General features: G+C 55.0%; 1 protein-coding gene across 10 annotated transcripts in view; it reads right to left on the bottom strand.

Moving 5' to 3' along the window:
- Tsnare1 (t-SNARE domain containing 1) overlaps nucleotides 1–14,740 on the bottom strand; it is a 113,626-nt gene that overhangs the window by 61,153 nt on the left and 37,733 nt on the right. For all 10 annotated transcript variants that reach the window (XM_078016605.1, XM_078016612.1, XM_078016610.1 and 7 more), the window contains 2 exons: nucleotides 9,306–9,449; nucleotides 841–1,347 (listed from right to left, as the gene is read on the bottom strand). In XM_078016605.1, the coding sequence (XP_077872731.1) occupies nucleotides 841–1,347; nucleotides 9,306–9,393 (595 nt within the window). In that variant the 5' untranslated portion in view covers nucleotides 9,394–9,449. The remainder of the gene's footprint in view (nucleotides 1–840; nucleotides 1,348–9,305; nucleotides 9,450–14,740) is intronic.

Raw genomic sequence — 14,740 nt, 5'->3', positions numbered from 1 at the left:
ACTGAGGTCTCTGATGGGCAGGGACATAGCATAGGGTACGGTGGCACTCTCCTGCATCCCAGCCACTTGGAGGCTGAGACTGAAGGTCGGCTTGAGCCCAGGTATTCAGGGCCAACCTGTCAAACACAGCAACAGGCCCCCTCTTAAAAATAAATAAGCAGAAGGATTTCAAGTTCAAGGCCAGCCTCAGCAACTTAGCAAGACCCTAAGCAACTTATAAATAAAAAAACAAAATGGGGTGGGGATATGGTTCAGTGGTTAAGTGCCCCTGGGTATAATCCATGATAATAACTAGATAAAAAATAAATACCATTACACAGCAGCAGTATCTCACATTACAGCTCTGAAACCAGGTCATTGAACCAACTTAGCAAGTCACAGTGAGCATTTTTTTTTTAAAATGAATAGGACAGGAAAAAGCAGCAAAATATCCAGCTTTGAAATGCCTGTAACTCAGCAGTGGTTACGATCCCAACATCTCTTACTCCCATCACATTGAAGAGACTGCCTAAATGACTGGGAGAAGAGAAGTAGGCTCCGCGTGGCTCCAGGACAGGGCAAGGTGGGCCCTGGCAAGAGCTAGGTGGGCAGACACCACCCACTTCTGAGCACCTTGGCACATTAAAGATGTCTGAACGTCATGAACAGGCATAAGTGAACGAGGGAGTGGGGCAAAGAACAATGAATGAGGACATTCTGAATGACAACAGTGGGGACAGAGGAAGACATGGACAGGGAGGAGACCACTGTGGAGGAAGGTGTAGCAGTGCGGCCAAGGTGCAGCCACCCTCCCTCTGGCCACGGCACACGTCTGGAGGGCGAGCTGGCCCAGGAACTCACCTTTGGGCAGCTCGAGGCCAATGCCCTCGGCAGGCAGGGCTGGGCAGGAGAAGGTCTTGGCCACTGCCTGCTCCACAGGTGTGAGGGCCAAGGCCTGTGGCTTGCCGGAGCCCAGGCCAGGATCAGGCGTGGCCTTCTGGAGGTCGCCCAGCTTGCGCCGCACAACAGCACGCAGGTCCCGCCACTTGTGCTTCAAGTCAACGACGTCACGGCGGCAGTAGCCCAGGGCATTCACGGCCTGCAGGATGCGGCTCCACACACGGTACCTACGGGTGGCCTCGGCCTTCATCAGCCCCGTGCCAAACAGCAGCTGGTGGTGCTTGCTGACCTTGGACACCAGCACCTCCGTCTCCTGCAGGCAGAAGTTGGGCTTCCTCTTCTTGGCCCGGCTGGCACTGGGTCCCGCCCTCCGGCCAGGGGGCCCCACAGCAGGGTCCTTCCTCGGACCAGAGGCAGGGGGTGAGGCGGGCTCCAGGGTCCGGCGGCCCTTGGAGGTAGCGCCTAGTCCTGGAAAGGCACCAAAGCGGGTGTTTAGGTCCCTGGACCTGGCGGGGGTGGCAGCTCGGCAGAGCTCCCAGGGCGCCTCCTCTGTGGTTGCTGCTTCAGGACACAGCTGCCTGCTCCTGACTACCTCCCTGCTGGGCACCCAGAGTCCTGGGCTCAAGACCCCCTAGCTTCCACTGGACTGCCTGTCTTCCCTTCTTCTTCACCACCACGGCAGAAAGGCAGGGACAGCCACCCCTGGGCCCTGTCCATCCTGCTGGGGCTACCCGTAGGACAAACTCTGCCTGAGAACAGCCCTTGTCAGCAAAAGGCCAGAGTGCCATCTATACCTGGCCGCCTGCCAAAGCACAGCCTCATGAGCCCAGTGGGCACTGGCCTAGGTCTCCATGCCCACGCTGGAGCCACGGCAACAGCAGGAGAGAAAGCCCAATTTGCAGCACGCTCCCCTGCCACCCAGTGTGCCACAGCCCTCCGGCCCCAGCCCACCAGGGCCCCGGCCAGGCCAGCAAGTAGCACCAGAGCCTCCCTGTCTTTCCCTACCCATGAGCTTTGTCTCCAAGCTGTGGCTTCCTGGAGGCAAGGGCCCGGTCTGCTGCCAAAAAAATACCCAGCTCTGTAGGAGCAAGGGTGGGCTTCCCACAGGCAGGGGCACAGCCCCCAATGCTGGAAGACTTTCGGGGCAGATTTTTTTAGGGTACCTAAGCCCCCTCAAGAGAAGCATGCAAGACCAACAGCTCTGCCCTGCCCCCCTGGCCAGTTCCCCTAGAAGCACCAAGAAGAGGCCTCTCTGGCAGGAGGAAAGTCCACTCAGGCCCTTCTGCAGAAGCCACCATCCCTGTGCCTCCTCCACCATACACCTGCCTGAGGGCTGCACTGCCCCAAACTACCCTGGTCTTACAGACTCTGCGAGGGGGCCCATGCCTCCTGGCTCACAGTCCAGAAATGGCCCACACATACTCCAGTTCTGGCCCTTGGGACAAGGAGACCAGCCAGGAGGGGAGTATTATGGTTTGGATGTGAAGTTTCCCCCAAAAGCTTATGTGTGAGACAATGCAAGAAGGTTCAGAGGAGAAATGAAAACGATTGGATTGTGAGTCTTGACCCAATCAGTGAATTAATCCCTTAATGAGGATTATCTGAGTGGTAACTGGAGTGGTAGGGAATGGGTGGAGGAGGTGGGACTTGGGGGCGTGGCCTTGGGGTACATATTTTGTATCTGGGGGATAGAAACTCTCTCTGCTTCCTGATCAACATGTGAGCTACTTCCTTCTGCCAACTCTTCCACCATGCTGTTCCGCCTCCCCTCAAGCCCTGAGGAATGGAGCCGGCCTTCTATGGACTAAGACCTCTGTGAGCCTCTACAGTTGTTCTGGTCAGATCCTTTAGCCATAGCAGAGAAACAGCTAAGACAGGGAGGAGAGAGGGAAGGGTGCAATCTAGCTGCTCTAGGGGTGGAGGCTCGCACAGGACAAAGAACTGCACCAGGTGATCTTCAGAGACAGAGTAAGAGCAAATGCTCTGGATACCTGGGGAGAAAGGCCACAGATGCAGCCTTGGCCAATCACAGACGGGGGTGATGCCCGGACCTTTGCCAGTGTCTGAGAACCTGCTGGGCCCCCTTCCCACGCTCTCCCTGCAGGAGACACAGTCTCCACCCAGCAGTCACTGCCCAGCACGACAGCCTAGGAGGAGGTACAGACCCTCAGTGACTGGGACCACCATTTGCTCAGCAGTGAGGACCCACGCTGCCCTGCCTGAGCCCCCACCATCACGCCGGCACCCGGCCACCCCAGCTAGGCTGCAGGGCCCATTATCTCACAGGGAACCCCAAACACCCCTACAAGGGCTGGTCCAGTCTACTCACCTGAATCACACAAACCTTGAACTTGGGGGTGGACAAGCCTGGGACATTTATTGTTTTAGAGTAGAATAATACAAATTACATGCAGACAATTAGGGCTGGGGCTGTAGCTCAGTGGCAGAGTGCCCACCTTGCACATGTGAGACACTAGGTTCAATCCTCATCACCACACAAAAATAAATAAAGATAAATACTTTTTAAAAAATGCAGACAATTATGAATTTAAAAATAAATTATTTGCAACCAAGATATCCCTAGATGGGGCTAGGGCTGTATAGCTCAGTAACAGAGGACTTGCCTAGCATGTGTGAGGCACTGGGTTCAACCCTTAGAACCGCATAAAAAAATAAACAATTAAAGGCATGCTGTCCATCTACAACTATAAATTAAAAAAAAAAAAAAGATATCCCCAGATAAATGTTAACCTGTTAAAATACTGTATATGGCTTTGCTTCTTTTATTTACCACATTTGTCACTAATTGTAACACATAGCAAATCACTCAAGGTCCTTCAACACTGTGGTTTATTTTAATTTTTTGCGGGGGAGGGGGTACTAAGAATTGAACCCTCTGCAACTAAGCTACATCCCCAGCCCCTTTTTATTTTCAATTTTGAACTTACAACCCTCTTGCCTTCACTCCCAATTGGCTGGGGCACATCGGCTGTGCCAGTGCCCCACTGCACTAAGATTTTAGTGAGGTGTCAGACTGCATTAAGGACTGCCACTTAGTGGACCGCACCCCTGCACTGGTACGTTCAGTCTTTCTAGTTGGCACTGTGAAACCATGCTATGGTGAGCACCTCTGCCTGCCTCACTGACTGTTCCCTAAGACGGAGTCCGAGAAGAGGCTGAGAGAGGGAACATTCCGGGCGCCCCAAGCTGGCTGCTCTGGAACCAGACAGTTCAACGGAGAACAAGCCCTGAAGCTGCATAATTACGGATGGGGAAACAGGACCTAGGTGCCCAGCACAGACTGGGTAAATGTAGCTGTCCTCACCCTGCAGGCATGTTCCTCCACAGCTGTCTCTGTCTCCCTGCTGTCCTGCCTGGAAGTAACTGGGCCTCTACAGCCAGCCCCACCGAAGCCTTCACAGGCCAACCAGGCCAACCACGGTAGAGGGGACTGCACCAAAGAGTGAGCTAAGTAAGACCCCACCAGCACGCTGACAAAGCCCCAGTGTGAAGAGTCAGCGTGTCAAGACAACACCAAGCTTTTTCTGATGGAAATGAAATTACACTAGAAATCACTTTTAAAAGACATGAAAAAAATACATAAGCTTAGAAATTAGTAAATCTATTTGTAAATAATTCCTGGGTCAAAGAAATCCTAATTCAAATTAGAAAATATTTAGAACTAAAAAATTTTTAAAATACTCTGTTTTTAAATGTGTGGTATTCAACTAAGTGTACCTCTTTGGAAATTTATTCATTTTAAATAATTTTATTAGGAAAGAATAAAAGCTGAGTATTGCCTATGAACAAGAAAAACATCCAATCTGCAAGTCAGAAAAAATAAAATGGCATCAATTTGAGAAAAGGGGAAGAAAATACAAGCAGAAACTAATTAAATTTTGAAGCTAACATGTAGCAGAAACCATGAAGAAAGTCAGAAGTCACATCACAGAGAGATTTGTACACCTATTTCAAAGAGGAAAACGGGAAGACGAACACACTGTCAGGAGTGAAGGGGACATCACTCGGACACTGACAACCTGTGGCCAACAAGGGCGACTGGCCACTGCATGCCTCCTGGGGCCCTGGCTACACAGGAAGCAACTCACTCAACCTGGACCCCAGGTGGCCCAGCGCAGGGGCCAACTTGCCTGCTACTTTCAGATGGTGCTGGGCCCAGAGCAGGCTATTTGGAGTCTGCGCTCCAGCCCACACAGGGTGCTGCCCACGTGGCACCTGGCCAGGACAAGCTCTGTGCACATTCCTTCCACTTCAATACACGGGAACATCTGGATGAAGCAGATGCTTTTCCAGAAATGCCACTTAACAAAATGATCCAAGGAGAAACAAAAACCTGAACAGATTTTTACTACAAGAGAACTTAACAGGAAGTCAGAACTCCTACAAACAAAACCAGTCTCCCAGCAAAATCCCAGAAACACACAGTCCTATGTGCCCACAAATTCACAGGAATACATGAGGGTCGTGACTCGGGACGGTTCAGCCCGACTTTTCACTGTAAGTGGGAAAGCAGTTACTGGAAATCAAGGTCTATTCCTGGGCTGGTGACACACAGGGGACCCTCCCCTGCAATGCTGGGCAGATCCAGGCAATCCCACGATCACCAAGGAAGCTACCACAACTCCACAGGTTGCTGTGCTGCCACAGCCTTCTGGACACCATGCCTCGAGGTCCTGCACCTGGTGTCTGCAGACGCCAGTCTCCGTGCATCAGGAGTCAACACTTCATTAAGACAGCCTTGGTGTGAGGCCATCTGCTCCCAGCTGTAGGTACTGCAGGGTTCTGAGCACCTCAGGGAGACTGGGCACGCCAGGGAGGAACACCAGCACATTCACGCTCATGACGGCTCATGGGGGCACCATCTGCAGTCACCAATTCCATCAAACCTCGGAGAGAGGCTCCAGCTAGCTCAGGAAGGGAAGAAAACAAACAGGATGAAGCCAGGGACAGGAAGAGACAACGACGTCATCTTACAGGAAACTGAGGAGATGCCGCGGACAAGTCACGGCCATTAGGGAGAGGAGTTTAGCAGAAGCTGTGTGCAGAACAGTGGGCAGAGGTCGGCCACACTCCACAGAAGCCTGCTCCCTCCAGCAAACAGACCTTGAGGCAAAAGAAATCGAGATGGAGGCACCCAGGTGATCATGGGCTCAGAAGGCACACAGAAGTGTCACAAGAACAGCCATGGGAGAGCTCAGTGACCCAGCATTGAGGCTGAGACACGCTGCAGCGCTGGAACCCTGTCACTGGAGACAACTAGATGTTCAGGCCAGGTGACCAGAAGCCTGACTCGTCGGGGTTCGGGAGGGTACAGACCAGCTCAGCCGGGCAGGAGTGGGGGGTAGCAACAGAGAACACAGAAGGCTGCCCTGGGGGTAGACACATCACCATGTCTACTTTTGTAGGTTTGAAAGTATCCATGTTTAAAAAGTTAAAAGAGCAAAACATTTAAATTAAATAAAATCTCTGGACGCTGCTTTTTAAAATAACAACTGTATATATACACCAGCAACAAACATTTGGAGAAGTGTCATACTCTGAAGAGTACCACCGAAAATAGCAGCCAAATAGCAGCAGGTTTTTGTTGTTCTTCTTCTGTTGAAACAAATTTAAAATATGTAAATCTTCATGGAGAAAATGACAAGGCTCTATCAAAAGACGTGAAAGAAGACCACACATCCAAAGACGACACGTCGTGGGCTCAGGGTAGGAGGTCCCCATGCAGGCTCGTGCCTCGGCAGGCGGACCCAGAGCCAGCCAGCCAAACCCAGGAATGTGACACACTGATTCTCAACTTCATGTTCAATAACAGAAAGCCCAAAATACATAAAGCATTTCTATACTGCAACGAGAAGGGCAACCTGCCCTGGAAAACAGAATTACGAGAAAGCTGCAAAAATCAAGACAGATTTAACACCAGAATAGAAAACTGACCGAGAGGCCCCAAGGGACACTGGCTCTCCTTGGCCAGTGCTGCAGGTCTGCAGAAAAAGGCAGAATACACGGTCTGGACCATTTGCTGCTCAAATCGTGGAAAAAACGTTAGAGTCCCTCTCCCTGCTCACACGACCTCACGCCATCAACGAGGTCACTTTCCTGGAGAACACAAAAGCACATCATTAAACCAACTGACAGGAGAGTGGTGTGGGCGAGAGGAGTGGGAATTCCTGCCCACAGCAGGCAGGACCCACGGGGGTGTCCACAGCACGTCATTGAGGGTTTCCGTCCCCAACACAGAGGAAATGTAGAAGAACAAGACAAATCCAAGATAAAAACAAGAGCAATGAACTACAGGAAAGACCTCAGGGCCCAGTAAACACCAAAGGTCACCCACCTGAGCTAGGAAAACAGACTGAGGCCAGACAGACCGCCTCACACCCACATGCATGAACTGGCAACAGCCTGGCAACATCCCTGTCCAACACCATTTGGTGCTAACAAAGACATGGAGTGGGGCCGGAGGAAGAGGGTGGGCGGCATGAGAAGAGCAGGCGCACAGGAACCCCGCAGGACTGCGACCCTCGTTCCATCCCAAAGACTCTGGCCACTGTCTGTGCTGGCATGGAAAGGGAAGCAACCTGGGCATCCCTCAGACATGGAGCTGGCAGAGATGCCACAGTGCACTGTGGAGCTGCATGCAGAGCACCAGGAGAATGAGCCCAAGGAGCCCTGGCCGTGCCTTTGGCCTCAGGAACAAAATGCAGAGGAGAAGTAAGTCCCAGAACTACACAGTCCCACTCGATAAGGCCCAAAGCCATTTAGAAACCAGCACTAAGGAAACAGAGCAACACGCACAGGCCTCGGGCTGGAGGGAGGGAGGCGAGCTGAAAGGGCACGTGCTGATCTGTAGCCCAGGATCCACGAATTCTGCACCTGAACCACGAGCGTGCACCGCACACAGGGCCCTGAGAACACATGCAAACCGAGGGCTGAGAAAGGCGCTCGCCCTGCACCCTGCCGAGAACTCTGAGGGGTACCCCTGCCCCGAGGAAGGAGGCATGTGACGGGACACTGTCCTGCTGCCCTTCCACCCACATCTCTCACTGCCACCCCTCCCAGGCTCCAGTTGATGGCTCATAGACTGTCCCCATTCCAAGGCTCCCTCACCTCCTCGGCTCAAGCAGCCCTGGCTAGCCAGCCCAGTCTTGGCCTTCACACAGTTCACGGCACCCACGTGAGGTGATCTCAGAAACTCTCCCAGGCAGATGTGACCCTAGGGCGTGGGGCTCACCTGCTTCCTCTCCCCCATGCCTCCAGCTCCTAGAACACAGCCTGGCACACAACACCCGGCAGTGGAGAAGAGGAGGCTGAGGGTGGAGGAGCCTGGGCAGCTGCTGTTCTGTGGGAAGAGGAAGGGGAGGTCCTGTAGGACAGTGGCCCCATGAGGAAGAGGGAGGTGGCCACTTCTGATGAGGTCTGGGACCCTCACCCTTCCTGCACCATCCACTTCCCACCACAAGTGAGAAAAACACCAGCCCCACTCTTTGCTAGAGACGCAGAGCTAAAAGTCAATGACAAGCCCAGTGGTGGCCCATGCCTGGCCTCCTCCTCTGAACAGGCAGCCTGGGGAACTGAGCCCTGGCCAGGAGCCTGGAGGGCCACAGGGAAGAGAGTCCCCAACCCACAGAGAAGCCCCCACCTGGAGCTCAGTGGAGTCAGGCCCAACACATGTAGGCTTGCAGTAGCCGCTAGGCTGAACCCATGGCCTGGCCCAGAGCTGGGAGAGGTGAGCAGAGAGCTCAGGCCCCCAAATTCCATGTCTTTCCTCACCTCAAGATGGCAGCTCATGAGGCTGCCCCACACCAGAGACTGCAGCCGGACGAGCCTGGCAGCCAGGGCGTGCCTAACCAGGGAGCCGGGCTGCCTTACAGGTCACACCCACATGTGTAAAACTGGCCACAGCCTGGCAAACAGCCAGCTCTACAGGGGGCTGAACAGGGAGGTGGCCATGAGGCCCAAGGCGAGCCCGAGAGCTCAGTGACGCACACAGGCAGGGTCAGGGTAGATCTCAGTCCTGCCCTGCACCAGCCGCACAGCCCCAGGAGCTGTCATCCCCCGAGTGAGGGCTCAGTTTTCTTCTCCACGTGCTACACAAATGGTCACCTGCTCCGCAGCAGCATCAAGAAGGCTGGATGTCGTCATTCATGCACTCAGCCACGACCAGACACCCGGGCACCATCGACAGTTCAGCACTGAGCGCCAGCTCCTCACCCCACAGGAAGGCTGACCCCACAGTCTGCCCCCACACAGGACAGCCCTCAGTCCGTACACTCCCCTGCATCTGGAGCTCAGCAGCCACAGCAGTCTCTGGTCACGGGTCACACTCCTCAGGGAACATGACATGGAGAAGACCTGCCCACTGTCACCATGCCCACCCATCCTAGGTGCCAGCTGTGTGTCTTTACCTGGAGGCTGACAGCCTTGCCTTGAGGATCCCCTAAAAGGGCCACGGGTCCCCAGGCCACCTCCGCTGGTGATGGACCCATACGACATCTTCTCACAGCAGAAAGGGCAGGCAGCGTCCTCAAGAGCTGGAAGAAACACAAAAACTGGGGAGGGAAAGAAGAAAAAAAGAAGGGGTTAAATCCAGACCCAAGGTGGAGAGGGGCTTCATGCCCATCGTGAGCCTGGGTCCTCGGTGTCTTTTTCCAGCTGAACCCTTGGGTTCACGCAGCCTCCAGGGAGTGGCTCCACCAAGCCCCTTACAGCAGCCACTTACTCCATGGAAACACGGCCCTGAGGAAGACACGCCCGAGCTCTCCCTGCAGAAGTCCCATGGGAGCCCTACTCCCCTATTCCCACTCCACCAAGTTTCTGGCTGGCTTTCCCCTGGCTTGCCCGCATTGATTGGTGCTGCCCAGGAGCTGAGGCCGCCGGCCGCATCTCTGCCTCCAGCACCATCTGCCTGAGCGGCCCCTAGTGGATGGCAAAGCAGGGTCAGGCTGCAGAGGGGATCTTACCAGCCATTTGTTAACCTGTGCCACTCTCCATAAGCCACTGATCCCTCTGGGCCTCAGTTTCTTCCTCTCTAAAATTAGGGCAGTGAAAGTACCTACTCCCCAGGTTTGTTAGGAGCCATGGCACACATGACATGCTCAGGGCACCCAGCTCTCAACTCCACAGTGACACCAGCCACCCAGTGGCTTGGCACCCTTCCTCCAAACCAAGCCATGACCAGGGGCCATGAGATACTCTCTGGCTGGACGCGGGCAGAGCAGCGCCTCCAGGCTCCCAGACCCTAAGGTGGTCCCTGTGCATGCCTCCCCGGGGGACGCCCCAGCCCTCCAGATCCAGCTTGTCACTTGTCACGCCTGCAGTCTGGCCAGCCTCAGTTCTGAAGACCCTACAGTGACCACCCACAAACCATGCAGCCCTGCAGGAAGAGGGGGTCTGGAGCAGAGGGAGCTAGATGCACAGAGGGTCAGAAGCAAGCCTGAGTCCCAGCACCTGAGGATCCCCAAGGAGTCCACCTGGGATCAGCTCCTGGGCATGGTCGCACTGTCATCCACCAAAGCAGTGGCAGCAGGGACTCCAAGCATCCTGGTCTCAGGCCCCCAGGACACTGCTAAGAATCACTGAGGCCCAAAGAGCTTTAGTGCATGTGGAGTCTATCCACAGATATTTACTCGTCTGAAATTAAACAGACTTTTCAGTTGTTTGTTGATTCATTTTGAAATAACATTGGTTAACCAATTACCCTAACCTAAATATTTTTATGGAAAATGACTAGTTTTCAAAGCACAGCACCTCAGTGAGAGCTACCTGGGCTCATGTCAGTCTCTGGGCAGGCTCGGCCCCGCACCTGGGTCTGGGGCCAGCCGCATCCTCATTCTGATCGGGTGGCTGGGTACAAAGAAATCTAGCTATGCAGGAGATACAGTTGGCAGAGGGACCCTGCAAGCCCCAGGGAACCCTGGGGACCTGCCTGAGGCCTTGTGCCCTGTGGGCGGGGAGCAGGGCTCAGGGACTGGCTGGGGAAGAGGCTGTGGAGGTCTGCTGCCCAGAGGGGCTCAGGGAGCCCAGGGGCTCCATGTTAGATCAGGTCATGTGAGGCAGACCTCAGCCCTCGAGGAGCCCTCCACAGCAGGGCCTCCTAGGGGGACCTAGTGGGTACAGCAAGGACACACGGGGACCCAACTTGAAGAGGAGAGAAACTCTTCAGAAAAGAAACAGTGGAGAGCTGACAGTTCACGGACAGCACTCCCACACACAGCACCAGCACTCATCTGAGTCCACCACCTTCACAGGCTCCAGCCCTGTGAGATGGCAAGGTCACCTTCGCCTTGCAGGGTGCGGGAACGAAGGCCCAGAGACAGGGGATAACTTGCCCAAGGTCACACAGCTGGTAACTGGAGGAGACAGGCTTCAGAGCCAGGCAGTCTGGCTGCAGTGCCCAGACACAACTGCACTGTCCCCCACACCCCGAGGAAGAAGCCCAGATAACAAAGGCCCCACAGTCCCATGGAGACTTGAGGACTTCAGGATGTACTCTATAAAAACCAGGGGTCATCTAAGGAAGGAAGTCAGCTAGGACTGCCTAAACCAGAGGCAGGAAAGGGAACCAGGACTGCGGCTGAACAAGGTGGGCAACCCACTGACCATGCCCCATAGAAGGTTCTGGACAGACTTCCTCATGAAGATGAGACAACAAACCACTGATATGAAGAAACATGAGACAGTGGAAGAGGGTTCTCTGTCTAGGACCCAAGCACAGAAGGCAATCAGGAACCCAGGGAAACCAGAAAGGCAGGCAGGAGATGAGAAGTGGCGTGGCATGTGCACAGTATGCTTGGATGCCACCAGCGTAACATGTGCAAGTGTGTGCGTGTGTACACACACGTGTGCATGAGTGCCTGAGGGGGTGTGCGTGCCTGTAACTGTACACACGGGTGTGAAAAGAGACTTCAATCTCCACATCTTGCAAGTCAATATAATGCCTAAATGCTTTAAAAAAATCAAATAGCAATGCAGCATTTAGAGAAAAGATAAACATCAAAAGAATCTACTCTCAGAATCAGACGTACTCGGCTCTGGGGAGGGCAAAAGAGGAGCACCAGGGATTGCTGTTTTTCTTAATTAATCTTGTAGAATGCATTTACTCTCTAAACTATATGCATGTACAACTTTAGAGTACTAAAGATCATTTGCAAGATTCCAGTGAAACATCATGCAGACAAATTTGCCTGGAGATGAGGTGGAGGGCTGCTGGGGGCTCCCTTAGCATACAGGAGTCAGGCAGAACCCAATGCTGTGTTCCAGCCCTTGGAAGATGCCCCAGAGCCCCTCACTTTGCCATGCACACCCTCCCACAGATATGCCCCGCATGCCCCCTGGGCTCCGGGCACTGTCACGATACATGCAGTGCAGGCCTGCCTGGCCCAGGAACACACGTCCTGGCATCAGCCCAACCAGCCTGAGAACTCCAAAAGGGCCTGCCGCAAGCTTGGGGAGCTACAGCCCCAGGCAGGGAAGTCCAGCAGCTCGGGAGTTTCTGAGCTCAAAGGGCACTCTCGCCTATGAGGGCATCTGGACACTCCTAAGAATGACAGACAGCAGTAGCCAGAAGTGACGGACATGAGGAGAGCTGGTGGGGAGTGGGTCTCCTGCTGCTCCGGTACCAAGAATGGACTGCTGGCGGGACACCAGTGGGACTGCTGCTGGGGCTGGGCTCCGAGGAGCAGAGCAGTGGAGCTAGCAAAGGGCTGGCAGAACCCAGGGAGGGAGGAAAGAGGACCAGCCCCGGGTTCCTTCCCGCTGAGAAAGCAAGTGGGCTGTGCTGTGCCCTTCCCACTCCAGAAAAGAAGGGAGCTGTTTATGCTCGAAGGACCCCAAGGAGCTCAGCAGATGACTGAAGCCCTGGGTGGGCTGGACAGAGGCGGGGTCTGCTGTGTGAATTCCTATGGAGACATCCTGGAAGAGAAGCTGCCGCAAGGTCAACACAGGAGGGCTAGGCAAGGCGGGCAGGGGACGAGAGGCCCAGATAGCCTCTGAGGGTGGGTGCAGTTACCGTGAGTTGCTGCCAAGGGCAGAGGGTCTGCTGGATTTCATGAGAAGGGGGCCAAGAAAACTTGATGAGGGTCTGAGAGAGGTGGGAGATTCCTTAGACAGAAGTGGGAAGGGATTCAGAACTCCAGGCACAACTGCAGAGGGTTAGCTGGAAAGGGGCTGAGCAGCCCCAGCACCAGGACCCGCCAGGTGCAAGAGAAGCCCTGGGCGGCCTGCTCTCCAGCAGGCCGCGACGGTAGGCCCCACCTCATCCAGCTTGCAAGTCCATTCTGCTGAGTGATGGAAGGTGTTGACACCTCTGTGTCTGCTCAGCCCAGCCTGCTGGAGAAGCACAGCGAGCCACAGCAGCAGAGGAGGCTGGCCTGAGTACACAAATGCCTCCTGGCCAGCACCCTGGGCCCCAGGGGACACCTGAAATCCACAGGGGCATGTCCCATTTCTGAGAGACAAGAACACATGGGGTACTCAGCCCCACCAACCCAAACTGGGAGTTTGGCACCCCTGTCTCCAGCATCCCACCTGCCCCCTCCCCCAGGCCCCAGAGCCAACAGGGCGATCTAGGAGCAGTTTTGAGTGGCCCAGGAAGCACAGCCAATGCACATCCCAGCACCTAACGCCCCGCACTTTGAAACCACCAGGCAGGCACCTGTGCCCTCACAGACTTCAGGAAGCTGGCCATGCCTCAGCTCATGCTGAACCTAGCCCTGCCATCTGGGGACCCTGTCCCCCCATGCCCAGGCTGTCCCCTACCTCAGGGCCTCCACCCAGGCTGTGTCCTTGACTTCCTCCCTGCAGTTTCTACCCATCAACCCCACAGGCCAGCCAGGGGCTCCCACCCCACTTCCTGCCCATGCCTGTCCTCAGGGTCCCATGCTTACCCCCCACCATGCCAGGCATCTCTCTTCTCCATAAAACACACATTTCTACTTGGCAGGATACTGCCTGCCACCCTTCCTGAGGGAGCCAGGCACCCTCAGAAGCCACACCTGCCTGTGCCCAGCCCCAGTGCAGTCCTCATCCATCCACTTGTTGTGACAATCAGCCAAATCCTAGCAAGCCAAGACACCAGGGCCCAGAGCAAGGTGGCCTCCAGGCTCTGTCCCTGGCCCTTTACTGAGAGGCAGAAGAACAAGATTCCTGGCCCTCACTAGGGACCAAAGTGTGACCTTAGGAACTGGGCACAGCTCACATCCCTGAGCAACCCCACGACTCTGAGATTGGCACTCACAGGGGTCTCATGTACAAAGCAACCAAAGACACACCAGGAGATGACATGACGGGCCCCAGGCTGCCCACCTCTCCTGCACCCTGCCCAGGTGCCTTGCTCACGTGAGTGTCTTTAATCCTCATGGCTCCCTGCAGCGCTAAGTATAACCCCATTTTAAAAAGAGGAAAACCAGGCTCAACCCGCCCAAGGTCACTCCCAAGTGCCAAAGCAGACTTTGAACAAGCAGGAAGGCAATCAGACCGTCTCACTGCAACACACAGCTTCAGTTCCATCTAGACCACGCTGCCCACATCACCGGCCACCTGGAAGACAGGCAGTGCCCTCCCGTTGGCAAGGTTGAGCAAGGCTTTACCCAGGACTCGAGAGCCTCCAGGACGGGACCAGCACAAGGAAGCGCGTCTGTGCCTAAGCACAAGAGGCAGGGGCACTGCAGGGCACAGAAAGAGGGGACGAGCCGTGAGTGGGCCAGGCAGTCGGGGCTCCAGGCTGGCTGGCATGGCTCTTTCCACAATGCTCCAACTCCTCGGGTGGCTCAGGGTGCTAAGAGTTTCGGACTCTGTGATGCACCAGAGGCTTCCAGGAGGCGGCGGGCCAGGACAGAGCGAG

The sequence above is a fragment of the Ictidomys tridecemlineatus genome, chromosome 7 (assembly GCF_052094955.1).
Source record: "Ictidomys tridecemlineatus isolate mIctTri1 chromosome 7, mIctTri1.hap1, whole genome shotgun sequence".
In the NCBI taxonomy this organism is placed as follows: Eukaryota; Metazoa; Chordata; class Mammalia; order Rodentia; family Sciuridae; genus Ictidomys; species Ictidomys tridecemlineatus.
This window is presented reverse-complemented; position numbering and strand designations above follow the sequence as displayed.